The 27,999-nt window shown below is 35.6% G+C and overlaps 1 protein-coding gene across 1 annotated transcript; it reads right to left on the bottom strand.

Moving 5' to 3' along the window:
- LOC100372719 (uncharacterized) lies at positions 1-27,998 on the bottom strand. Its single transcript, XM_085498320.1, has 28 exons — positions 27,945-27,998; positions 27,523-27,660; positions 26,804-26,855; positions 16,719-16,829; positions 16,451-16,555; positions 15,658-15,768; positions 15,385-15,492; positions 15,114-15,221; positions 13,680-13,787; positions 13,226-13,408; positions 12,652-12,765; positions 11,863-11,982; positions 11,509-11,616; positions 11,161-11,280; positions 10,886-10,996; positions 10,680-10,793; positions 7,316-7,426; positions 6,703-6,813; positions 5,049-5,159; positions 4,119-4,226; positions 3,762-3,872; positions 3,169-3,273; positions 2,130-2,335; positions 1,551-1,681; positions 1,177-1,431; positions 772-961; positions 578-678; positions 1-463 (listed from the first exon to the last, which is right to left on the bottom strand). Exons 1-28 carry the CDS (start codon positions 27,996-27,998, stop codon positions 451-453), a joined length of 3,318 nt encoding a protein of 1,105 aa, XP_085354446.1. The 3' UTR covers positions 1-450.
- Between the last annotated feature and the right edge of the window lies 1 nt (position 27,999).

Here is a 27,999-nt window from a genome sequence, read left to right as displayed (position 1 = left end):
TGCTGAATAATTACCACTTTATTACCCAATAATAATAATAATAATAATAATAATAATAATAATAATAATAATAATAATAATAATAATAATAAATAACAATAATAACAATCCTTCACTTAGTTTGAACTAGATTTCATTAGGATGATGTAGTTGCAAGTTTTGTTTCCTCTACATTATGACTAAATGTTAATTCAATATCACATCAATTCACTTTATGACACATATTGGCAATGTAATGAGTTATCATGAGCTACATACGAAGATAATAAATAGTAAGTAATGAATAGTTATTGTTTACAGATTGACAGAAATGTGAACCTCAAAGCGAACCACATAATAAACAACCAGTGACCATGGCTTAGTGAAATCTTAGATTCACATGGCAATAAAATGTGTAGATATGAAAAAATGAATCATCTCGGTCTCATCAACGAGGGTCTTCGACTGACACTATCCACTGCACCTGCGAAAATAACGCAAGATATAACAGTTGAGTCTAATTGTAACAGCATCTTCGAATGCTGAATAAAATTCATTGATGATGATGTCAAAACTTGTTGAGGGCATGTTCACTTACTTTTCACTAGAAGATCTTGTGAATGGTCCGTGGGTGATAAATTGTTTATTGGTTACTTCTCCAAAGTCGGCGTCTCTTTTACGTCGTTCTTCAACGCATCCCTAAAATTACGAATGTGATTGTATTAAATGCCAGCGTTATTTATTGATTTATTTTTAAAGTTGTAGGAAGTCACATTTACGAAAGTTACACACCTGATCACAGCGTGTCCCCATATCTGCCGTTTTACAGACAACAACCGAGCAATGGATATACAGATCGACCTCCTCATCGGAGGAAATTTCGGCCTGAAAGTTGACAACGTTAAACGCATCCCAGCAATAATGACGATCACGATCATTTGGTGGTACCACATGCATCTCTACCATTGTATCGTTCAAACACCTACGAACAAAGATCATATAACATCGATATTAGACTAAAACGTTTAGGGTAATAAGCTGATGATATTATTCAGGCTATGCAATAACAGCTGCAATAACTGTCATGAATACAACCATACTGCCAAAACAATGGTTTTTAACTATATATTGTGCATTTGGTTTTTAACTGTTTTTTTTTTTTATTTTTTTTTATAAATTCACATAATTGAATCTTACCCTTCTGTAATCATAGGATATTTTGTAACTGGGGCCAGGGGATTGTCACTCTGAGACGCGAAACATTCTTCCACGAATAATTCTAAACTGTCGTCGCCGCTTTGAGTGGATATACCAAAGTATATCATGACGCCATCACACACTTGCACAGGAAAATCCACATTAGGGTCGAGAATAGTCGTAAACGATACATCCCTATACAGAGTAGCCTCGATGTTGAACGTACCAAACCCTTTCAATGATATAAAGTCAATGCTGCCGAACAGAAGTATATAAAAAAAAACATGCATTTATTACACAATCAATAATATGCTGCAATTAAATATAAGGCGAAAATAAAATTATTGTCAACATTTCACTTAATTTTAACATACCACGGATTAGTCACAATATGGAGTGCAACAGTGTATTCAGTTTCATAACAACACATCATCTCTATGATTCTCAATCCTCTACTTGTATACACCGTGTTTGTATAATCAATGGAATTATGCTTTCCGTTTTCCTGGGAAAAAAAACAACAGTTTTATCATAAATCACTCTATTTACTATGGTGCATTTTATATTTAGGGACCTGTATATTGTGTAATGTTGTAATGTATATAGCCCCTCCGATTGTGAGGTCAGTTTGGAAATGGCTTCTTACAGTGTAAGAGATGGCGCCCTGTGATTGGCCGAGATAAGTCGGTCAGATAGTGTTGAAATTGTGAGAAGCCATGCCATGTGCCTTTGAGTCAGTTGTTTCTCAACCTTATCTGTGAGTGTGTTTTTAGCTTAACGGTAGACAATTTTGGGTTATGCAGCCCAGCAAGCGACTTCGCTGAGCATAATTAAAGATAATTAAAGACAACTAGAACTGTATTCTGAAGAGGTGTGGGATGATTGGATGGTTGGCTAGTATGATTCTATCAACCACGAGCTATGTGCTTCTCATCATAGGATATCATATTTACCATGCAAGTAGTTCCACAGGTATAAAGAAATGTTTCAAACAGAATTATGTCTCCATTATCTTCAACAATATCCACTCCAACACACGTTGGGTCGTTCAGGTGGAAGTAAGATCCGTTTTTGCCACTTAGATGTAGTAGATTTAACAGATATTCCTTCTTGATGGTTATACTCATTTTTGTATCATCACATATTATGCTGTATGATTCTGTGAAGAGATTTGTGGATAATACTATCTCACTCTGAAGATTACACGTGTAAACCATATGAACAAAAACATGTACAATTTCAAAATCTACATTCTAGCTAGATTTTCTCCATAGGATGACATATTTTATCCCATATATCATGGAAGTCTAGTATAATAATACTTTTCCATATTTCAATGCTATGTTGCATAAATATTCCGGCAATCAGATTGGTTCATGCAGGCATGATATCATGACTGAGTATCACAATATTTGACAATATTTTTTGGGTTTTCACAATATACTTTGAAATATTATATACTATAACGCGTGGGAGATATAAAGCCGAATTCATTTAGAACGTCATTCCAAACTCTTCCGCCCTCAACCTCTCCGAGCACAGACATATGTTTCACCCAAATATAGCGGCGATTTTCCACGATTTTTGTGAAAAGAAAACGGTTTGAATTGATCCCAAAATTAGTAATTATTTTTGTCATGTAGTAATTTTCACTTGTTATAAATATTATATATATAATCTCTATATATACAGATACTTGTCATATTATCAAGCCTACTGAATTATTGAACTTCCCACACTAGCATAACATTTTAAGTGAACTTTTCAAATCAAACAAGCCAACAACTAATGACGCAATGTAATGTTTAACCTTCTTTAGCAACTGAGAGACCAATTCAATCTAAACAGTAATGTTAAAATTTTCTTTGTTCACTTGTGAACCAGTATCTGAAAATACTGCTCACATACACATTTGGGTGGGGTGTACATATTCATGTGATCTTCTGTGTTTCGGAAAAAAGTACTATGAAGTATATAATTGATATTTTCTACCTGTACAATTCTCTTCATCACTGTTATCCCAACAATGCTTATGGCCATCACAAACAAGGAAATTAGGAATACACTTGGAATACTGAGTACAGTGGAATTCACAAGCTGAAAATACATAAAAATCAATTACTGGAAACCATGCATTCGGTGGTTCACATTCGTCTATGTGTAGTCTGATTTTATTAAATCCAAAATATCTGTGAATAATTAGCATATTTGCTCGGTAATAAGTACTGAACGAAGCCATAAATGTTTTGTAAATATTCTACAGTAATAGCTAATTGTACGTACACTCTCGCAACTGACTAAAATACTATCGTATTCAGTTATAGGAATCATAAGCTAACGGTATGTAATCGTCCCATTCTGTAGTCGTGATTACATTTCTGAACAATTCTAGTAGACTTCAACTAAAATGTTGTAAAACCGCCAAAAAATAAAATAAAATATTTGTATGTGCTATTTCATGCATTCCATCTTCTTCAATGGACCTATCATTTATAACTGTTCGATTTTGTGATAATATTTGTTTATAAACGCATACATATAAATGAATACACGCACCATTGAAGACATTTACAAAGAACACTTACGGCAATTAATTTCATCACTGGCATCCCCACAGTTACTCTTACCATCGCACATTAAAGTCCTTGGAATGCATGGTCCATTGTTGCATCTGAACTGATCGTCTTTGTCACAGTCTGAGGATGCAACGAACATAATGTTTAACTAGTTAGTCTGTTGGTATTTAGTATGGATTTCTTTTATGGTTACTCGTTCTTAAATTATATTTATAGTGCTTAATGAGAAACGTTCTGCACAATGATACTAATATCCGCAGCCAATTCATAATTAGTTCCAACACATAATACGATTTGATTGTGTATTCACATACACTTTGATCTGAATAAAAACTATTTACAAATGTATATGTGAAAGATCCCTACCACATATTTCGTCACTCCAGTCGCCACAACTATCAATTCCATCACATACATATTTTTCCTTGATGCATCTTTTATTAGCACAGAGGAAATAACCTTCACGACAATCACCTTAGAACAACCAAATATCTCGTGGTTTAAATTGTCAAAAAAAAACACACGATACAACAAATGATATTACACAAATGTTTCAATCTTTTGTCCTCCCATGAAAGCTTTGGATAATTGATATTAGTATTGTAATTCATATGTTTGTAGTTGTTTTCGTTTAACAGAAATACTTTACATTATTCACGCGCTTTTAAAAAAGATCAACTTCATATTTATCCGTCTTAGTAACATAGTTTTTAGTTAAATGAATACGATTTTAAAAAGCCCACATTGTTAAGTTAGTACTTAAACGTTATACGTTTTTGATTATAAATTGATGAAACTATGGAGTTAAAAAAGACCAATGATAAAATCCGATAAATATCTGTCTGGAAGTCTTATAGAATTGTGAAAAACATTCAGCTCTATACGAGGGTGCCATCGAAGGGTGTCAATCACGATTGAGCACATTTTGTGATGACAATGAACTCTACATGTCGCTAAAAGTGTATGTTCGCCTTTTGGGGGGAGAACATTTGTATAATGTTGCAATAGCATGTTCGTTTTATTTTTTTGGAAATTGTATGCAACATATACATATCAATTGTAGCGATAATGCCTTTGCAACTTGTTGGATATAATTTTGTAACGCGAGAATTATTCGTCGACCACCGTGGTTATTTGTGATATATTATATGTGTGTAAATCAACACATATACAATGCACCGGTGACGATTGTATACACTATGTTTACTGGACTACAATGATCACTGGTAAATTATTCGCCATGTTAGGTATGAAAATATGTCGTGTTATTTCAACATCAACTATATGCAATCTTACCGCAATCCCGTTCATCATTTCCACCATAACACTGATAGTATCCATCACAACGTGCTTGTGGTGAGACACATCTGTCACCATCACATTGGATTGAATCGTCATCAGAGCAATCTAAAATATAGAGTTAGCTGTTATTGCCATATTCTGTTTGTTATTGTAGTGTCTAAAAAGTCGACGTTGATTCATGCCAGTAAACCCTGCCTATATGAACATTTTTACTAACTAGAATACATCGAATATACACTCATGAAACACCAAACTATGCAAGAATGAAGTAGCTTTGTATCATTTTTGTATTGTTGGGGGTACGTTGTGGGTGCATAACTGGAATTCGACTTCTGATTACAGGCGATTCAATGAAGTCACAGATCATGTCACAATTGCAAAGAATGGTATTACCGGTGGTATCTGAGAATTGTGGTCACAAGAAGTATGATAGTTCGGCACTGAAATACATGAATATCTCAAAAGATTTCACCTCTCTAGAAGTCTATTCCAGTTGTGGTAGCTCATCACCAAACGACGACCCCACAAATACGACTCCGAGTATGTCTAGATTTCAAATAAGCAAGTCATATGTGCGACAATGGACCATTTTTTTGAAAACAAAAGTAATTACGTTAATATTCATTTTTGAATTATTTAGTAATGAACATTGTTTACGGGTTTTTAATGTCGAAGACACCAGATAATGATAAAATTGTAGATTTTCTGCCACTAAAAGTGAAAAATCTACTGTGAAGGGCACAGTTTTACAGCCACTGACCCGTGAATCTGTATAATTTAAAATGTCATTCTGGACATTGTTTCCACAATCTCATATGACAAACTAAGAAAACTAGTTTTAATCCATCAAATATTAGTGTACATGTATGTAATTTCATTTACATTGCGAGTGGACGAGTGACTGACGTGTGGTGTGGAGTAGCATTGCAGTGATCGCCCGAGCCAACAGATGTGCTTAGGGATGTGTACATGTACGTAATCGTTTCGTTATCCCATCCACAAGTGTTTTCAAACCATCGAGGTGGATGTTATTGAAACTGTTCTGTCTGTGTAATAGTTATTTTTAAATAAAAACAAATGTATATCTCTGTACTCGCGCTTTGTGTACATACTCCCACTTAGTTATCGCATATGCTCAGACAAATCACCCCGGGCTAACCAGTCACTAGACCACGACTACGACAAAGACATCAGTCGCGGAATCTAGAAATGCGCGTACTAGATGGAACGCTGCGGTCGACCGCACTTTAGCATACAGAGCAGACGACGATACCCTCACAAAAATGTCGGATTTTGATATTGAAACCCGTAATTATTGGCAATGAACCATTATATTTTTGATGTCGATTTTAGTATTAAATACTTGGTATCTAACAATTGCTTTTCTTTTTAAATAGTTTCTCCTTCCTTCGTTTTCAAAAACAACACTGTATTCATATCCATGTGTATTCGTGTAACAACTAACAGTGTTGAGAACTCCAAACAAGAAGACAGCCCTGTCCGAAAATCCCATCTGTTGCTAAGCAACCCAGCCGATGGCGGAAATACGGCTATGTTCATAGTTAAGACTCAACACCCCTGCTAACAATAGTTTCTTAACCTAAAAAATAGTTTAAAAAACACAATTAGCAATAAGGTACAGACTTACCACATCCTATTTCATCACTGAAGTCTCCACATGAATTACACTGATTACAAATACCCCATCGGTCCACGCAAAGTCCATTATCGCATTCATGAAGTAAGTATGAAGAACACTCTGTGAATAAATAAATAACAGATAAAATAATAATTATTATTAATTATCAGCACTTAATAATTAACAATTAATTGTTATGTGTGAAGGACCTGAATCTGGGAATAATTATTTCTTTAGGACAAATTAGTTGTAATATATAAGTTCAATTTTATGACTTGTTGTTTATTGTCGTTGTTTATGTTTCTTTGACAGTTAGTTGTGAGAATATTTAATTGAATAATATACAAAAGTGATTTTCACACGTGTAGCATGTTATTAAATAATCTGAATATCGTGATTATTATGATTGTTGTACATCAGCAGAATTGGGTATAATACTCATGGTGGTCGGTTATATGAAGCACGTTTAAACAAAGTTCATTCCAAAAATTCATTCATTTTCAAAAATGGTTTTACCTACATTATCACAAACCGATCTGCAATGCACTATGAAATTTTAACGATTTGTTTAATTTTAACAAAACGTATCAAATATTAAAATAAAACATACACACATACATACGTTTACAATTGTATTCATCACTATAATCGCCACATTCGTGAATACCATTACACACCATCCATTGTGGAATACACATGCCGTTATCACATTGAAAGTAACCATCAAAACAATCTAAAATTGAAACAAAGTATTTTGTGACTGTCCTGTAATATTAATGATATAATTTATTACATTTTGTTTTGGTCAGATGGTGACAAAAACGAACTGGGTAACACAAATTAAAAAAATAAAAACATTAAAAAGTAAATTATTGGGTGTTTTCAAGCTCATAATGTTTCAATTAGATAAAATTAGTGAGTCTACTGCTATTACTATGAGGCGGCGGTACGAACTTTTGAATGAGGGGTCGAGATCTGTTCACCAACCTTGCGCCGAAATCTAGACTCTGAAACGCAATTTTCTGCATTTTGAGTGGTAAATTTTGCTGACACAAAAGGGTTTCAGCTTGATTTGAGGAAACCACAAAGTATGCACGAAGACAGTACAACGGAATTATCGACCTACGCACAACCGTATTATTATACCTCTTTTCCTTCCAAGGATACACATGGGAATGCCGATATCCAAAAAATTCAGAAAAGAATCAGTGTGGAGTCCGGACAAGCCCTGAGGCTGGTGACAGCCATGTTTGTTTTTATTATTAGTGAACGCTTGCGCACATAATCAATTCATATTTTTAATTCGAATTTCATAATATGGTAGAATGAAAATACCGCGTAAAATATCGCAAAAATTCTGGCACGCTGTAACTTATGGCGTTACGGTGACAGATGCATAAAAATATGACAGAACCCCACACCCTCCCCGTGGCTTTCGTTGCGTATGGAAGTTATTTTCACGAGTGATGCGGTGTATCCTGCGGCCGTACTTTCACGAGCGAAGCGAGTGAAAGTACAGCAGAATACACCGCATCTCCAGTGAAAATAACTTCCATACGCAACGAAAGCCACGGGGAGGGTGTGGGGTTCTGTTATTATTACATATGTTCCATACTTGATTATTTCGTATTAAAGAAAGAATGTGCAAACCGGGATGGAATTTAGGTCGGGGAACCCCATTGCCCATTAATATGTTCCAATATAAGTGTTACGCCCTAGCAGCGCCTGTCAATGTAGAACGCGCCCGGAGAACGCGAGTCACTGTTTGTTTGAAATTAAAATAATCAGACGTCTAATCTGAGTCACTGTCCGAATAAATAACTCGTTGACGTTTAGTTGGGACCACGGCAGAACCAGAACTTGAACTGGACGACTATGATACACAGTTTATGTTGAAGTTAAAAATTCCGCCACAGAACTGTGCATTGGCAAACATGCCGTGCAACTGCGGTACTCCACAGACGGGATGACTTTTGTCAACAGCGGTTGTCGCTTAGCTGCACGCTACAACTTCGTGTGTAATGTTGCTTGCTGGTCGTGGATTAACTGAGTCTTGATTACCGGTTAAAATGTTGCTCTTTTGGCGTTGGTAATTTTTATTTGGAACTGAGTAACGCCGCAACGTCACCAGCAGAAACCTGATATCTCGATGCTGATGGTTGCGGCTGCATAGTAATCGCTGATTTTACTGCTGGTGGATCTTCTGAGAGCCATTCAAGGTTTATAAAACTCACTTTCCAGGTGGTCAATATACATTAAGTTCTCCCAATCGTAGTATTCCATGTGATGTACACCTGACATGCCAAAAATGTTGTTGGGCGATTTTGAACTGGATACAAATAGCAGACGAAAATGTGTTTACAAAATAAAAATAGTTCGGTAGCCAATGAAAATACCATGTTCATTTGCATATCGACCGTGAAAATACCGAAAACATTATTGCATGGGTGATATGCAAATTAGTTTGGGCCAAAATAAGTGACTGTCTAAAAGTACCATTACTGTTGTTCAAATTTTATTTCACTCGGCAAGTATATTCATGTACCCCAAGGGGAAAATATCGTACTTCTAAGTATTGTTTATTCCGAAAAACTGTACTCCTTAAGGGACTACTTTGTTTGCTCTCAGACCTCATTTGCATATGGGTTGTGGAAATACCGATTTTGATTTCAGGGACGAATCAAAATAAACTGCAGTACATATGTAATAATATATATTATTACTTGATATTCCTATAAGCAAACATTTTGATCACATCATAATCTACTCTAGCTACCTAAATGTTAATAGTAATAAATAATACGTTCTAAGTACAGATATCATTTGTATATATAAAAGGATGGAGCAGGTTTTTTTGGAAAACCATTTACTGGCGAAAAAGCTGAAACAAATAAACAATGCTTAATGAATGCTTGCCAGTTGCTACTTCTAGGTGGGCATGCTGTGAGATTCTTTGTAGGGTATACAATGCTTGTTTGAATGATGGTGGTTTATTCCTCTACATGGCATGTGTTAAGGCCGTCATAAACTTTTTCGAACGCTTTCGACTACTAGATGGATGTTGGATGATAACTATAACGGTAAGCTTATTTTCAGGCTGATGTAGAGATTCTTTCCTGCATGGTTTGACCAAAAAGCTTTTTTTAGAGAATGTGAGATTTCGCAAAGAATCTACACTCTCTCAAGGAGTCAAGTTCCGATAGAGTCTTACTAGCTCTCAATATTAATGAGGTACTAGCCAGCTTCTTTGACATTATTCTGGAGAGGCCTGTGAAATAGAGAAAGAGGTTCCCGTTGGATGATCTGGTTGAAAATTGCATGATATCAACTACCGAGGAGCTCAAGTCGACGTGCAAAATGAAGTTGACAACTGCCTTTTAGGGGCACTCTACACATCATATCTCCTGCAACAGAAGATAATGTCTTGAATCTCAAAACACAAAACAGATTAAAATTTATATATCCGACACCCTCAAAGCGTCCATCAACACATCAATGTAGACGTTTTCAAAGTTGGCAACATCCTTAAGCATTTTGTACATGCCTACTGCTGCAATGCAGCTGGTCGAGTCACAGTGTTTACTTGCTTACAGAGACACATCTGCCAGCTGTATGTCTCTCGACCATCACCACCAAGTGAAGCTGCCATCCCATTATATTGCTGGTAAGCACACCATTGGCTGAAATATTCCTTCACTATAATTAACAAAACTGGCAGCAGGGTAATAATGCTCCACACTGTCACTCTTGTGTATGCTGATCTTGCAGGAGCACGTGACGTGATCGTAGAGGATAGGAAGGCGATTTCCCAACCCCTGCCAGCTCTAGGGGTGTCCATATCATTGTTATGCCCATTACTAACAAAATACGTACATCTCAAGTTTCAGCAAAAATCTAGTAAAGATTTGACTATTTAAGAGATGAAAATGGGACGTTCATAGTTTCGTAGTTTTAAATGTTGCAAGAGTGACCTGATATTATCTCACCACCGCAGTTTACTTCATCACTTTGGTCTCCACAGTGATCGAATCCATCACATACTGTTATCATTGAAGTACATCTTCCATTATCACATGTGAAGTGGTTGTCACTAGAACATCCTGCAGTGACAATAATGAGTAATGTAAAGAACATTGTACGATTGCATTGCATTGCATGATCACAATCGAAAATCGAATTGAAATATACTTACTGCAGTCAACTTCATCCGCCATATCACCACAATCATCATTTCCATCGCACAATTTGGTGCGGTTTATACAAAACCCATTAGGACAATCAAAACTCCAATCTCCGCAGGCTGCTATGAAAGATGAATTCTGAATAAACATTCTTAAGGTACTAAATGGACTATATGCATACTCTTTAATTATAACAAATTTATTTTTTCTTATCTGGATGGCACGTTTGCCGGGTAAAATAACTGTTCTCCTTCCGGCACAAGTAAGTATAATTCTAAATACTTACATTCACAATTTCGTTCATCTGAAATGTCGTCCACGCCGCAATCCAAACGCCCGTCACAGACATACCCAATATATAGACATAAACCGTTGTCGCATAAAAATCTGTTCTGTTCGTCACAAGCTAAAATGTAAACAAATGCATTTGATTGACTGTTATGAACATTACTTAAATAGCGATAACTATAACAAAATGTAATAACTCAGTATATTGTGGAGTGCCCAAATATATGTCATACTAAATGTCACTGTGTTGATTCTGCTTTTTATCCGCAATCCTTCAAACTTTCGTTTGATAGTCGTAGTTACGCCGTCGTGCGACAAATTGATATTGTGAGAAGTATATACATACTGCAATTTATTTCATCGCTCTTATCTTCACAGCTTGTGTAACCATTACACACAGAATATTGACTGACGCACTGTCCATTTGCACACTGAAAACCATAGCAACTTGATGCTAAAAATAAGAAAAACAAAATCCGATCACTTTCGTCAATGTTGAATCCAAATGAAACATTTGGTCAAATGATACACATAATTGAATATATCCCGTACATAATAACCTATAGCTTACTAAGTGTAATACAATCCCCTCTAAAAATAAATCAGTCTGGTATTCTCGTAAAACACTTTCAACCAATCCAATTTACCATCACAATCAAGAACCGCTGTCATATACATAAACATAGCAAAATGTTCTCACCACAGCCATATTGATCGCCTTCATCACTCCAATCACCACAGTCGTTATCACCATCACAAAGCTGCCAGTCATATATGCACACTCCATTGTTACATAGTACTTCGTTTGTATAATTACAAGCTGTTAAAATAATGTGCATGTAAACCGTTATGTCATGCTTTTGTATCAAAACAAAATAAACCAAAATGGTTACCAGTAAGCCATTTTGGTAAAAACGAAAATGGCAGATATTTCAAGACTGGTCTACAATTTATAGACTTACATATGTCTTTCATTAACAAAACAATTTACGAGCAATTAACAACATATTGAACAGATTTAAGTGATTATATTGCAGACAGTTTTAGATCAGAGAAGCATTTAACACAATTCGATAAATAATTATTAAAAACGTCATTTTTTTCATAGCAACAATCTCTAGATCTTCTCCAACACTATGAGTGGTTCTTGTTTTCATGGCAACCGAGTCCAGATCAAAATATAATTGCTCGGCCAAGGGTAAACATTCATTTTATAAAAAAATTGACGTAATATTTTGCGGGCAATGAAAAATCCATGACAACTAGATACAGATTTTTCCAAAAACAAAAGTTACTCTCTGCCTAAAGGCAACAGCAACTAATAATTTGCCTAGAAAGTTTAAGGTAATAATTACCTGGGTGATAAAATTACAAAATAAACAGGTACATAACATTGAATGACAATACAACATTACACTGACACAATAACACATTGATTTCATTGTTGTATAATTGTAAATATTAATGCGGGACAACGGGCTATAATTACCACATCCTACTTCATCACTAAAATCTCCGTCAAAGCAATTCTTCTGATGGTCACAGCGTAAGGAAGCTGCGATACACAATCCAAAGTCACATTCAAATCCTTTGCATGTGTCGCCTGTTAATATTCAAAAATCAATATAAGAGAGAAATGTAGCTGCAAATTTATGGTTTACAAGATTCTACAACGTCCACTACATTAATAAGTAAACAATAGATGTAGTGAACACACACTAATAACCACTAGCCAAGCTGCTGTATATACAATGTTATGCTTATGGTCAGTTTAACGAACAAATGTGCTTTTAATTCATATTGAAAAAAGTCGGTTCTTGGTATTCATATATGCATGCATTGAAGTTAAAAATATTTAGCATATATAAACACATTATTTAAAAAAAAAAAACTGATTAGGCAAATATGATTATCGGAATAGAAGCATATGTATACTTGATGTAGCAAATAGTACTTAGTATTGCATTTAGCCGATTAAAGATTAGTTTAATCTTTGTGTTACGATTGTCAAACGTGTAATTCAACGTTCTTTCCTTCAGTCTGGAATTAGCATATGCACATACCACAGTACAGCTCGTCAACCTGGCAGTCTCGTTTCCCATCACATATCATACTATTTGCAATGCAGTTATGCATGTTACGTCCACTAGAGTCATAGTAGTAGAAGTAGTAGTCATAATAATCATAATAATCTTCGTGGTATTTCCAATTCTGTGCACAGCGAAATGATCCCGGCAGACTGCAATCTGTTTCAAAATAATACAGAGGATATATATTTATATTATATAATCATGGTCATATTATAATTAACTGGCAAATAAAAAAATGTTTTTTTAGAACGTTACTTTAACATTAGACAACATAACAAATCTCTTGCAACCTTTTAAAAAGCCTTATAGCTACTGTTAAAAACACACAGGAAAATCGGCCCTTTGGTGATATATGTGTACAGAGCTTAGTATGTATTGCATAAAAACAGTGACTGTACTACTATACAATTTTGATAATATGACATACCACAAATCCGTTCATCACTCCAGTCCTTACAATCGTTATAACAATCACAAACATTATAGTCATGTATGCATGCACCATTGTCACATAGGAACATGCCATCACCACAATCTGAAAATAAATTGATCAGAATAATGGCGCGTCATATAAACACATGTTTACATGTAAGTAGGCTTAGTTGTATGTGTCATAAAGTGAATCATTTTCTAATGACCATGACTATGACCATGATTGGGTAGATGTACTATGGTGGGTACAAATATGATATCTAAGAAGATGTCTGGACACGGATGTTGGGATTATTTATTATTTGCCAAACCATTTGTTCAACAGCCTGTTCTTTGGCTCACATATTGGAACAAGAAATATTGTTTAGCGTCTAGTAGGCGTTTGTGAATTCATGGTGTTTGTGAATTGGTCTGAACAGTGTACTGGCCTGGAATGCAATGCGACATTGAAAAAATGCTATCCAGTCAGTGAGGAGGAAAGTATCTCAAAGTAGCTCACCTGCAACACATATTTTAGGAGGGAGTGGCCGGGAATCGTATTTTCAGACCCCTACTACGGACAACTTCCCATCCACCGGATGAACTGGTTAATACACTATAATTGTATGTATAAGCTTATCTGGTGTTTATATGACGTACAACACGTTGTTGGAAGATTACTAGAATTTCTAGCCTCTAATCCTAAATCTGAAGCTTGGGTAGTGAGGGAGAGCATACAATACTGACAAATCTGTTGTGTCGCCATTGCTATGAAACATTTTGTTAGTTGGCTCAATCTGAATTATTTCTTCTCATCTACAACCCACATCTTAGCCTTACTATGAGATCGATCCTGTAAAGACAATTTACTTTCATCACACAAGTACAGAGAGAAAAAGGTTAAATTCCTTAGATCAAGACGCTACGAGTGGGAGAAATATTAGTCGTGGCAAAATGAAAAAAGATGGGTTCTTTAATATAATTATACGTGTATGTAAGTAATGGTGGTGACATGTAAATAGTTATCTTATCTAACATGACAATGTAGTGTGATAAAGCTTATACTTCCTAACATTGTTATAACAATAGCAGTAATCTGATCACTTCTGCCGGTAGTTTGAACGTTTGACAAGTAATCATAATATAGGCATAGCTAGACATCGTCATACTTTTGTGGAACTACATTTATCGAGAATTACGCCTTTGATTTGAGAACACGTCGTTACACGACAACTGTGGTGTTTAAATTCAGCTGGTGGTGTTCAAATTCAAATTCAATTGTATTGAGAGTGAGTATACGGTATAAGCAAATCATTATGTACTGGGAATCGCTTTTGCTGCTCTTGGCCGTAGGACTAAATCCCGCCAAACAGCATAGAACCGATGTATCCAAATCATAAATATTAGTATACTATAAACATATTAAATGCAGCAATCGGTGTACACTTACCACAGTCAGTCTCGTCACTGAGATCATTACAACTTATGTATCCGTTACAAACACTGTTCAGTGAGAGGCACTTGTAACCATCACAACGAAATTCATTGGCTGCACATGCTAAATAAAAGAGGAAGTGTTGCGTTATTTGTCTATTCTATTCTATTCTATTCTATTCTATTCTATTCTATTCTATTCTATTCTATTCTATTCTATTCTATTCTATTCTATTCTTATCTATTCTATTCTATTCTATTCTAATATTAAATAAAAGGCAACTTACAACAGTTGAACTCGTCGCTGAGATCACCACAATTATCATAATTACTGCACACATAATACGAGCGAATGCATTTACCATTGTCACACTGAAATTCGTCGGCATCACATGCTATAAGAGTAAAGACAGATAATTTAAACACAATCAATACACATCTGAATAGGTACTCTTCAAAAAAACTATACGTCAATGTCAACAAAGAGACACAAACTTGATTTGTATATTCTGTTGGGATCCACGGTTGTGCATATAGTTAATAGTTATAAATGTACTCACTGCAGGACGCTTCGTCACTGAGGTCCCCGCAATTATCATAACCATTACACTCGTAATATGAGGGTATGCATTTACCATTATCGCATGCAAAGTCGTCAGAACCGTTACAAGCTGTGTAAATTAAGTAATGTGTAAATTAAGTAATACTAGTGCTAAATGTTAACGATTTTCTATAGGTCAATAGAGGCGATATGGCCATATAGTGAAACAGTGAAAGTGCTCTAGAATGGCTTTCTGTCACTATTGGTACTTCACTAAGAACCAGTTTGTGTTTATTGTTGTCACGTTAGTTGGTTACGTAATACTGGTCTCATTTCACCTTTAAAAGGATTATTGAAAAACCCCATGGAATCGCTTTTTGTCATATTCTGGTGTTGTGGATGTTTTACAAATATAATATCGAGCAAATATAGTTTCACTCGTGTGATAAAAGAATTAATTGTACTTTCATTGACTTTAAATTACAAATAAGTTGCAAGTTTTTTGGTTTATGAGTTTAACCACAGCTATTCTGTGTCGCTATGGTTTTATCAAACGCGACGCGTCGACTGTATCGCTCTCATATATGAGATTGTGTGATGTATTCTATCGTATCACGTCTTTTTCAGACCATATATTACAATTACAACTAACAATTGTTCACGAGTATTAATAACATATTATGGTAGTTGCATCCAGTGCATAGTAATGCGACATATGTTGCAGTGGAAACGACTACATTACGTAGTTGTCTGTTGCTGATGAAAGGACAGTCATAGTTACGTGTTTGTTCCGTCACTTGGAAAATACTTACAGCAAAAATATTCGTCTTCGTAATACGAACACTGATTAAGTCCATCACATTCAATAATTGCTGGCCAGCACTTTCCATTACATATAATCGAGTCATCTTGACAATCTATAATGTGAATCGTTACTGTTATGTAACATCTTACGTGTTCTACGCCAAAAGACATGTATGCAGAATATTGTTACTTCTACTCATGCGAAGAACTGTCTAGAAAGATTAATTTAATACAAACTTACGAAGTAACAAAAACGCAAATCATAAAATAAAATACCGCAAATCATCTCATCTGACCAGTCCATGCAGTCATTGTAACCATTACACAAACCATACTTAGATATGCAAAGACCATTGTCACATCGATAGTCGTACAAATCATCACAGGCTATAATGAAAAATATAATCAAATCAATTATGCTTGAAGCAATGACATATGACAATGAAATGCGTTGTAAGGAATGTCCAATTAATATTCAGTATTGCCGAATCAACAGAGGTCGTTTCTAATGTCACTGTGTAATATGAGCCACAATAGTGTTATTGGTAATCGATCGCGAATTGTAATGCGTGTGCCAGCTAAAATATGGACATGTCAGCGACAGTGTAGTATATAATATTATATTGTGAAGTACACATGTATTAATAACGAACCAGATTGTTCAAATACTTTGACTACCAATAACATATCAATCAGTTTGTACTGGTTGAAAATTTGATTAGAATAACATTATTTAATTGATTGAAGGATGAGATGTAACATTTCAACATTTGAAATATTACATTGCCCTAATCATGCATATATAATAATACCTAGCAATAAAGAAATGCTATGCACTACCAAAAAGGCAAGCGCCAGAAAAATTGATTCACAGTTATTCATATATCATATCTGGGGTGTTATGCAGCCCAGTGAAGCCGGGCGAGGCGCCTTAACATGTTGATGCCGTACAACGCCAGAATACAGCGCGTTTGTTTGAATTATTCTGTTGTATGTTTTCTTAATTATTTGAATCAAATTGTTTTATATAGATCAACATATATTGAAACGAACCGTACAGTTTTGAAAACGCATATCAAAAGCGAATGACAGTGTTTGAAAATCGCCACGCCAATGACATTTTCTGGCTGGATGCCGAGCCTCAGTCAGGGTTTTGGTGTCATTAATAGTGATATTTATTCTTTGGTGTCGAAGTAGAAAGTATGTATATAAAATCCATTTGTCACAATAGATGTTCATGGGATTTGGTGAATTGATTTTTATTGTGAACAACTTATTTTGTTCTGATTGCTGCATTTGTCAGCCGGCATGTGCGTCATTTACTCAGCGGAAAACATTTCAACAAGCTCGCATGTGTTTTCATATGCATATGAATAGATTGGAACGCCGGATCAACTAATTATTGAACATGGTTTTGAATACATTCATATGAACATCTTGGATTAATTGGTTACGATTTGTGGGAATATATGAAATAATAATAGAACGCCATGACTTCTCCCTGAAGTGGTTTAACTAATGAATTTTGAATAAACTATGCAAAACGATGACATTCAATACATTGAGATTTGCTAATTTGTGGCGGACTATAATTTTATACTATATCCGACCCACTTAATAATTGTACGTTTAGTTTCATTTAGACACAATTCTTCGGTAGTTTATATGTTTATGCTACTATAGATAATGCGAATTTGAATTTTAAATTTTCGCTTCGTCCATGTAAAATGAAGGGCACCATCACAACTTTCCTTTCTTTCTACTTTCTAATTTTTTCCGGGCAAAAGGCCCAACATTCTTATTGGATTTCGTATTATTCTATAACTGCGTTATACTTGACCGACCAAGCGGTCCCTCTATCCTTTATAAAGTTAAGTTTGTACTGGGTATTAATACTTTTCCGTAAAGTTTGCTGATGCAAGTAGACGCATTGTGAACAAACCAAGTCAAACAATCGAAAGCCAAAGATAATCAAAGTATTCCAAAATGGTGACCCCAGAACACATGGCAGTAAAACGGGAGGCGATCAAGGTTGTTACTTTGACAGCCGTGAAACAAATCTGAACTGAATGTATTCAAAAGCTGAAGAAATATGTTGGTGACACATCGGACAAGTGTCTACTTTAATTAGTGAATAATGACAGTTTTATAATCGTATAGAATCAATCGAGGCAAAGACTGCGAATTTTGAAAAATCGATTCAGTTTCAAAGTGACGAGTTAGAAGACCTAAGACAAAAGGAGGAGGAAACCGATTCCTTTTCAACTAAATCACGCCACAATCAAGACTTGTCAAGAAAAAAAGTAACGTCTGCAGGCAATGGGGCTATACACATTAACCGCTATTTGCGTAGATATAATATGTGACTACGTGGAATACAGTAGGGAAAACAAATAAAAACTGCGTGGCTACTGTAAATCATTTAGCGGCGGGCGGACAAGTTGAAAATGGCGTACCTACCCTTGAACTATGCTCACCGCGTTCCAGCTAGGAAAAACACGAACGCGGAAAATGAAAGACTTACAAATCAAAGACATATTATTTTCAAGCTTTCACCCGCTACCAAAGGAAAATACTAATGGATAAATGGTGCCCAGGTTAGAGAGTACAGGCATTTTCATTAAGGTAGACTTATGTGTGGCTACTACACGATCAAACAAAGTTACGACCTGATGGAAGCCGCAAAGCGAGAGAATTTGAAAGTAAAACATATGTATGGCTAACACTGATTTACTCATTACCTGAACCAACACAGTTGTATTTTGTAGCCAATCCTAATTATGAAAGCAAAAGTGCCTTCTGCAGATCATACCTACTTGAAAAATCTAATACTGTATCCTTGGACTTTACAGCCTCAGCTTCTTTTTGCCAGCCTGGCTGTATTGATCAATTTTTTTTTGTAATTGTTTATCTAAAGGTATTGAATACATGTATTACAAGATGCTTATGATTTATGATATATTTTGCCAGTTACATTATAATTATACAAAAGTCATATATATAGTTGTTTTCCCCCTCTCTTTACTAGGTACTTTTAATATTATGGATATTGAATATCATCTTAATGGGCAGAGACCACTTTAAGTTGTTATGCTACAATAATGCTAAACAAACAATTATATAAATACATAGATTGCGGGTGGAGTGAGGAAAGAGCACGCTCCGCCCAATGTACTGTTGGACGAGCGAGGAAATGTTTGTATGTACATGCATCACATTTACTATAGTGACGTCATTTCATGTCCTTTGGCTTTGCCATTTTTTTCTCTTATACTTCCAATTGCCACTTCAGCTTCTTCGCTCTCTTTTGTATTTTTATTTTTAACCTAGTATACAATAATCTAATTAATGCATGGAATATAGTTTGTCATGGATGGTCTCTTAATTAAATTAACCAGACTTAATGTGAGGATTATTAAAAAAAGTATAGAGGGAACACTTATATTCCCATGGCCAAAATGCGGCATTGTTATGTTATTAAAGACTTACAGTTCAAACGAAGTTGAGGAGCAGTGTGCAAAGCAATGGGATAACAAAATATTATTTGGGCAATTATCAGTTATCACAGTCCATGATAACATCAGTGATGATGAAAAAGATATGTGTATCTGGACCCCCATCCAAAAATGGGAACTGTATTGGTAAACATATATGCACCTAGTATTTCCAGGGAACAATTTCTTTTTTTAGGATTTGAAGTGTTCTAGTTTAAGTAACCTATTAGATGATATATTAATTTTAAAAGAAGATTTAAATGTATGTTTAAACCTCACAGATATACAAAACAATTATTACACAAAGTTTTTGGCAAACTGTCCGATTTGGATTTAATTTACATTTGTCTGATACAAAATCCGGGCGGCAAACGTTACATGTGCAGACAAACACAATTCTGTTTTGGTTCATTCATAATACCCTACAGAATCTTGTCGGTAAGTATCAAACCCTCAATTTGTTCAGATAACTAGGCTATTACTCTAGTTATCCAGAATGAATCATGAGGTACACATGGCCAGTTTTACTGGAAAATTAACAGTTATTTAATTAAAGATAGGAACTATGGCCAAAGTCTAACGCGTGAAATTAAGGACTGGGAGTTTGAGCTGCCAGGCAAAATCCGGTGACTTTTTTGGGAGTATCGCAAGTATAAAATAAGACGCAGACGCAGACTTATTCAAAATCCAAAGCTCAGGGAAGAAGCTTCATGAACTGGAAACAATAATTGAGGGTTTGGAAAATAATCTTGATAATGAAACTAAAAAATAACAATATTATAAGACAAAACTGAAGATAGAAAACTGGAATAATAAAGCACAGGATTATATTATACTATTTAGATGCTACAAGAAATATTTTTTCTGCATTCGGTAGGATCATACAAAACTAAAACAAAAGTGAAACGTTACAAACTAACAATACTGAGGACACAAATGCTGAACATATTATGACCTATATTAAGAACAATCTCTCTCATTAATACTGATACCTCTAGCGCAATTGTAAAACTTTTCTATGCCATCCTGCCAACTATCGTTCAGCCAAACCAATATATGTTCGTGAAAAAAATATGTATTCACACAGTTGTAATGTCGCTAATCAGATTTCAAAACTCGCTCGGATTGACTTCAAAAAAGATTTGATTCTAATCATTTGATCACAAATTTTTGCTGAAAAAAGTTAAAAAAAAAGTTTTTAATTTTGGAATATATTTTAAAAAAATGTTTTTCTGTAGCATCTCCCCCTGTGTGATGAAACATCAACTTGTTACTCTCCCATTGCAAAAGTGTACGAAAGGGGACCCCTGTCCCCTTATCTGTTTATAACAGTGGTCGAGTTACTCAATGACACCTCGTTTCAATACAGTTAGCAGATTTAGAAAATGTTTAGGATTAAATTAAAATCAGGACAAAACTGAGGTACTTTTGATGGGATTGGACCAGAGACCAATTGTTGCGTCAAAGCCTACGTATGTTCAGGATACTAATGATGCACTTAGGAAACTAGAGTTATTTCGTTTCACACCGGATATACCCAGATTTTTGTTTTCTATGGATGTAAAATCCCTTTATACATCTATCCCGCACACTGATGGACTGTTGGCTTTACAGCATTTTCTGAATAAAAGGACAGTTAAGGATCCTCCTACGTTTGTGTTGGTGCGCTTAGCGGAATTAGTTTTGAACGGGAATTGCTTTTCTTTTAATGGTAAACATTATATACAGAAACGAGGTGTGGCTATGGGCAGTTGTTTTGGTCCGAGCTATGCATGTTTATTCATGTCATATCAAGAGGAATTATTTTTTTCGTCCTTTCAAGGCACTAAACCTGAATTTTATGTCAGGTACATTGATGATGGCTTTGGTGCTATGTCTGGCAGTCGGGATGAGTTATTACAGTTCATTGACTTTGTGAAGAACTTTAATCCTGCCATACAATACACACATGAGATATCAGAAATAACACTACCATTTCTCGATATTTCTACTAAGGTAGATGGTGATCGCATTTCTATATCTATCTACACTAAACCTACTGATTCACATTGTTATTTACAGTATGAATCATCACATCCTACTAGAATGAAGGACTCCATACCTTACTCGCAGTTACTCCGGGTACGTCGTATTTGCAGCGATGATACTGATTTCCGTAACCAGGCGAGGATTTTATGTGATTATTTCAGAAAACGGGGTTATCCTCGTAATGTCACTGGGAAAGCATTGGCCAAGGTTGTGTCAATGTCAAGAACTGATTGTATTGGTTCTACGGTTTCCCGTGACAATCAGGATCGTGTAATTTTGGCACTTACGTACCATCCTTTAAATGTCAGGATTAAAAACATTATGTACAAACATTTTCACATTTTACAGACCAGTGAGGAGACAAGTTCTACGTTTCCACTAATGCCTACTACTGCCTGGCGCCGTGACACTAATTTAAGGAGGTTATTGGTGCATACGGGTGAAACGGGAGACCCTGAGAAATATGGTTCTGTCCCGTGTAATCGTCCTAGGTGTAATACTTGTCCTTTTATTACAGACACTAATCGTATATTTGGTCCCAAGGGAGATGTTGAGGTCAAATATCCGTTCAGTTGTATCACTATGAATGTTGTATATTGCATTTCATGTATTAGATGCGGGAAACTTTATATTGGTTCTACAGTTCGTCGACTGGGTGATCGGTTTGCTGAGCATCTACGGCAAACTAGACAGAAAAATCGTTATTATCCGGTTTCACTTCATTTTAATTCTAGTGGACATAATATTACAGATATGTCTATTTCTGGTGTATGTGTTGTCAATGGCAACGAAAATCAGCTCAGGCGTGTCGAGGAGGAAACTATATTCCGCCTTGGTACTAAAGAACCCCGTGGTATTAACAAACAGTTCAACTCATTTGTTGAGCTCACTACCTAAGGCGCGTTATTTGTTCTATTGTGGAATTTTTTGTGAATCTAACTTATAGTTCATGCGCGTTCTTACGTTCCTATGTTCTACCTGTACGTTATCACACTTGCTTCTATGCTATCGATAAAGAGCCATTGCTCGAAACGTCTAGCTATTTTTAATAGTTATTTAGGACTACGATTACCAAATATTATCTTCAATATATCATACTTATCAGTCCGAGCAGCGTTTATTTATTTATAAACTACTATTACAATTTTTCTATTTGCTGCTATCTTACTAATGTCATCGGGTAAGAATTTCCATCAACGCCGTGCACATCGTTTGTTTGTGGAGAGTACTAGGGGTCTGCCGGAAAATGTAAGAACTGTCGCGGTCAGATTTTGCAAGGCGACTTTTGGGAAGACTAGATGTACCAGCCACATATTTTTCATTGATGCTTGCCTTCGGAAAAAAGTGATTCCTGTTGGATTTAGACTTAACTTCAGAGCGGCAAGTAGCAGTGTATCGGACGCTTTTCTACGACACTGTAATCAACGTCTTAATAGGTGTTCGCGCAGCCTGATGAATTCTACTATTCGGGACAATGTTTTTAAATGTAAGCTTCACCATAAACAGCGTCTCGATTCATTGGATTCATTATATTACCTGTGCCGACCAACCCAGATAAGTGCAATTTTTACGGTCGTTCATTCTCTGAATATGCGTTTATACCATGCTTTGCGGAGACGCAAATTAATGAAATTGAACAGACTCTGTGCAGGTAAGTATGAAGAAAAGGGTGAGTACAGGTTACCTTTTGCTGAGCGCGAAAATGTTCGCCGGGTGGTCACTATCCCTGAGGACCTCCCTCTTAGTGTATCCGAACGTAGCGTATTGAGTCGGGGACTGAATTTCATTCCGGTTAAATCTAGAGTAAATGAATTTCAGGTGAAACGCGACGCTGACAGTTTTTTTCGCCGACTTAGACTGAAGGAGTACCATGCGCAGGACGCTGATCGCGATCGCGATGAAGCTAGCCAGGACATGGATACTATTCACAACGCTCGTTTATTTGGAGCACCACCATCTGTGTCTTATTGGACACCACCACCTGGTCGTAATGATACTCTGGATCATTATATAAGTGTGTGTAGACGAGAAATACATACTATTAAGTTTAATAATCAGAAATGGCAAAATAGCAATATAACTCGTCAGGAACGTGACGCTCTTAATTCTCTTAAGTCACGACGTGATGAGATTGTTATTAAGCCAGCTGACAAGGGTGGAGCAGTGGTGGTTTGGCGTAGAGATTTGTATCTGGTTGAGGCAGAGAGACAGTTATCGGATACAGACTCCTACCGGGCACTTGATGTGGATCTCACGAATGAAATACAACGGGAAATAGGTGATGTGGTTAATGGCTATATTGCTAAAGGTGATTTGCCGATAGAGGCCAAAAATCTTATAGTGCGCAGACCACGGACATCAGTCTTTTATCTATTACCTAAGATTCACAAGGTAAACAACCCTGGTAGACCCATTGTCTCAGCATGTAATTGTCCGACTGAGCACATAGCTCGATATTTGGATTCAATGTTGAGACCAATTGTTGCGTCACAGCCTACGTATGTTCAGGATACTAATGATGCACTTAGGAAACTAGAGTTATTTCGTTTCACACCGGATATACCCAGATTTTTGTTTTCTATGGATGTAAAATCCCTTTATACATCTATCCCGCACACTGATGGACTGTTGGCTTTACAGCATTTTCTGAATAAAAGGACAGTTAAGGATCCTCCTACGTTTGTGTTGGTGCGCTTAGCGGAATTAGTTTTGAACGGGAATTGCTTTTCTTTTAATGGTAAACATTATATACAGAAACGAGGTGTGGCTATGGGCAGTTGTTTTGGTCCGAGCTATGCATGTTTATTCATGCCATATCAAGAGGAATTAATTTTTTCGTCCTTTCAAGGCACTAAACCTGAATTTTATGTCAGGTACATTGATGATGGCTTTGGTGCTATGTCTGGCAGTCGGGATGAGTTATTACAGTTCATTGACTTTGTGAAGAACTTTAATCCCGCCATACAATACACACATGAGATATCAGAAATAACACTACCATTTCTCGATATTTCTACTAAGGTAGATGGTGATCGCATTTCTACATCTATCTACACTAAACCTACTGATTCACATTGTTATTTACAGTATGAATCATCACATCCTACTAGAATGAAGGACTCCATACCTTACTCGCAGTTACTCCGGGTACGTCGTATTTGCAGCGATGATACTGATTTCCGTAACCAGGCGAGGATTTTATGTGATTATTTCAGAAAACGGGGTTATCCTCGTAATGTCACTGGGAAAGCATTGGCCAAGGTTGTGTCAATGTCAAGAACTGATTGTATTGGTTCTACGGTTACCCGTGACAATCAGGATCGTGTAATTTTGGCACTTACGTACCATCCTTTAAATGTCAGGATTAAAAACATTATGTACAAACATTTTCACATTTTACAGACCAGTGAGGAGACAAGTTCTACGTTTCCACTAATGCCTACTACTGCCTGGCGCCGTGACACTAACTTAAGGAGGTTATTGGTGCATACGGGTGAAACGGGAGACCCTGAGAAATATGGTTCTGTCCCGTGTAATCGTCCTAGGTGTAATACTTGTCCTTTTATTACAGACACTAATCGTATATTTGGTCCCAAGGGAGATGTTGAGGTCAAATATCCGTTCAGTTGTATCACTATGAATGTTGTATATTGCATTTCATGTATTAGATGCGGGAAACTTTATATTGGTTCTACAGTTCGTCGACTGGGTGATCGGTTTGCTGAGCATCTACGGCAAACTAGACAGAAAAATCGTTATTATCCGGTTTCACTTCATTTTAATTCTAGTGGACATAATATTACAGATATGTCTATTTCTGGTGTATGTGTTGTCAATGGCAACGAAAATCAGCTCAGGCGTGTCGAGGAGGAAACTATATTCCGCCTTGGTACTAAAGAACCCCGTGGTATTAACAAACAGTTCAACTCATTTGTTGAGCTCACTACCTAAGGCGCGTTATTTGTTCTATTGTGGAATTTTTTGTGATTCTAACTTATAGTTCATGCGCGTTCTTACGTTCCTATGTTCTACCTGTACGTTATCACACTTGCTTCTATGCTATCGATAAAGAGCCATTGCTCGAAACGTCTAGCTATTTTTAATAGTTATTTAGGACTACGATTACCAAATATTATCTTCAATATAACAATTCTGTTTGTTTTTTCACCTATGCATCTGACAAATCCATTGAAGAAAACTGCACATTATGGTCTAAAAGAAAACTGTCAATAAATTGAAAAAAATGCGGATTATTAAAACCATTGGCATACAATAATTCATACATTTAGAATTACTGATTACAGTGTCACAATCGACTATAAAGAAAATAAATATTATTATTACTTACAATAATTTTGGAATGGAAAAGATAAAATTAAAAGAAATACCTTATTTCGGGTATTAAAAAACTACAAATGAACAATAATTATTTAATTATTCAAAACTCAAAAAATTGTTATATGCCTAATGTGGGATAACATTTTATTTGTTTTAATTATTCAAAACTAGAACCCAACTGCCAATACAATATCTAGTCGTTAAGACATGTATATTTCGGGCATTCGCATAATGTATTTCAAACTACAAACTTGAAAGAGATTGGGAACAGTAACAACTACAACTAAAATAAAAACAATAACTAAAAAATAACTGCTAGACTCTACTAAATGATTGTATTTTATTACGTATTTGAAAATATATAAAAATAGGATATCGACTGCATTAAGTTGTAAGAAAACAGTTTCTAAACCTAGTTTGAGGCCTTTTACATGGATTATAATTAACATCGAAATCTACTGTTCAGCGCTGACACAAATAATCAGTTGTGTTTTGTCTTACCGCCATATTGCCGTTCCTCACGGTGTGGCTGATTTTCCATGCTAACACTAACCTATAAACACAAATAAGAAATATAAAAGATGTGATATGTTTTTGATAATTATTTAGTTGTTATCTGAGTATCGTATATGCAGCTGGTGTGTGATACGCTATATTATTATCCCTCAAGTATGAAATAGTCGATTCTATTGGTCAAAAACGATCACATGATCGCTTGATAGATATTGATATTGGCCACTATATTTGTTTACTCCTGACGTCATTTTGTGTGGCATAGCCATAACATTCTGGACACTTAGATTGTTACCGATGATAACAACGATTCTCCACTGGGCCCTAATTTAATTTTTTTTCAAACTTTGCCTAATTAAGAAAGTCACAGATTGGGGCAACAATTTGATGAGATTTTCTGTAGGAAAGGTAAACTTTTATAAACATAAACTGATATTACGCTAGCAATGCTGTTAAATTACCAACAATTAATTTAGCCAATACAATCACGGAATGAAAGTCTTATAGAGGAAGAAAAAGGAAAGAAAAGTTCGAAGTACATGGCTGACAAATAAAACCAATACATCACTCTTCAATGTCTTATACACCACGTTATACGAAATTACCTTTACGTACATAACAACAAGTAACAAAAAAAAATAACAAAAATAATGATTTAAATATCGAATTCAAATGTTTCAATGTCGAGAAAATATATAGGCACTCACATCATTATAATTACGGTTTGTAAGCAGTAATATATCGGGAACATCATTTTCCAAGACTCGAGTTTCTATCTCCTCTCCAATCACTCTATTGTGATTGACCATTTCTCCTTCAGCTAGTACATTGTTACCAACATGTAACTGAAATCAGAAAGTAAAAAATAATTCGTAGGTCACGTTATGACTGTATGTTAGTTAGCTAGGCATTTTGTAATTAAGTGTAGTTTGATTGATGGATTGATGAGATAGTAACATACATTGATGAAACGGCAGTTATTTTGACGAATAGAATATTAAACAGATTGACACAAAAACAAATGTTGTTCCACTTATTTTATTTCCACTTATTTAAAAGACCAACTCTCTGATTCAAACTTTTAAATATGTTCCTGTAGTTGTATACAAAAAACTAAAATAGGTCTTACCTGATACGCTGTTGCAGATAATGCAACCAATAATAACTTTATTATTAACGCCATA

This window comes from Saccoglossus kowalevskii, chromosome 4 (genome assembly GCF_978046115.1).
Source record: "Saccoglossus kowalevskii chromosome 4, keSacKowa6.1, whole genome shotgun sequence".
Classification (NCBI taxonomy): Eukaryota; Metazoa; Hemichordata; class Enteropneusta; family Harrimaniidae; genus Saccoglossus; species Saccoglossus kowalevskii.
Note: the sequence above shows the minus strand (reverse complement) of the source record. Positions and strands in the feature narration are given on the sequence as shown.

Bases quoted from the DNA above. Each gene is read 5' to 3' on its own strand.
- LOC100372719 (XM_085498320.1), bottom strand. From the start codon at position 27,998: ATGGCGTTAATAATAAAGTTATTATTGGTTGCATTATCTGCAACAGCG. The intron at 4,227-5,048 runs GTAAGATTGCAT...GGTTGTTCTAAG, and splicing joins AAATGATGAACGGGATTGCG to GTGATTGTCGTGAAGGTTAT. The intron at 3,274-3,761 runs GTAAGTGTTCTT...ATGTATTTTCAG, and splicing joins CAGTGATGAAATTAATTGCC to CTTGTGAATTCCACTGTACT.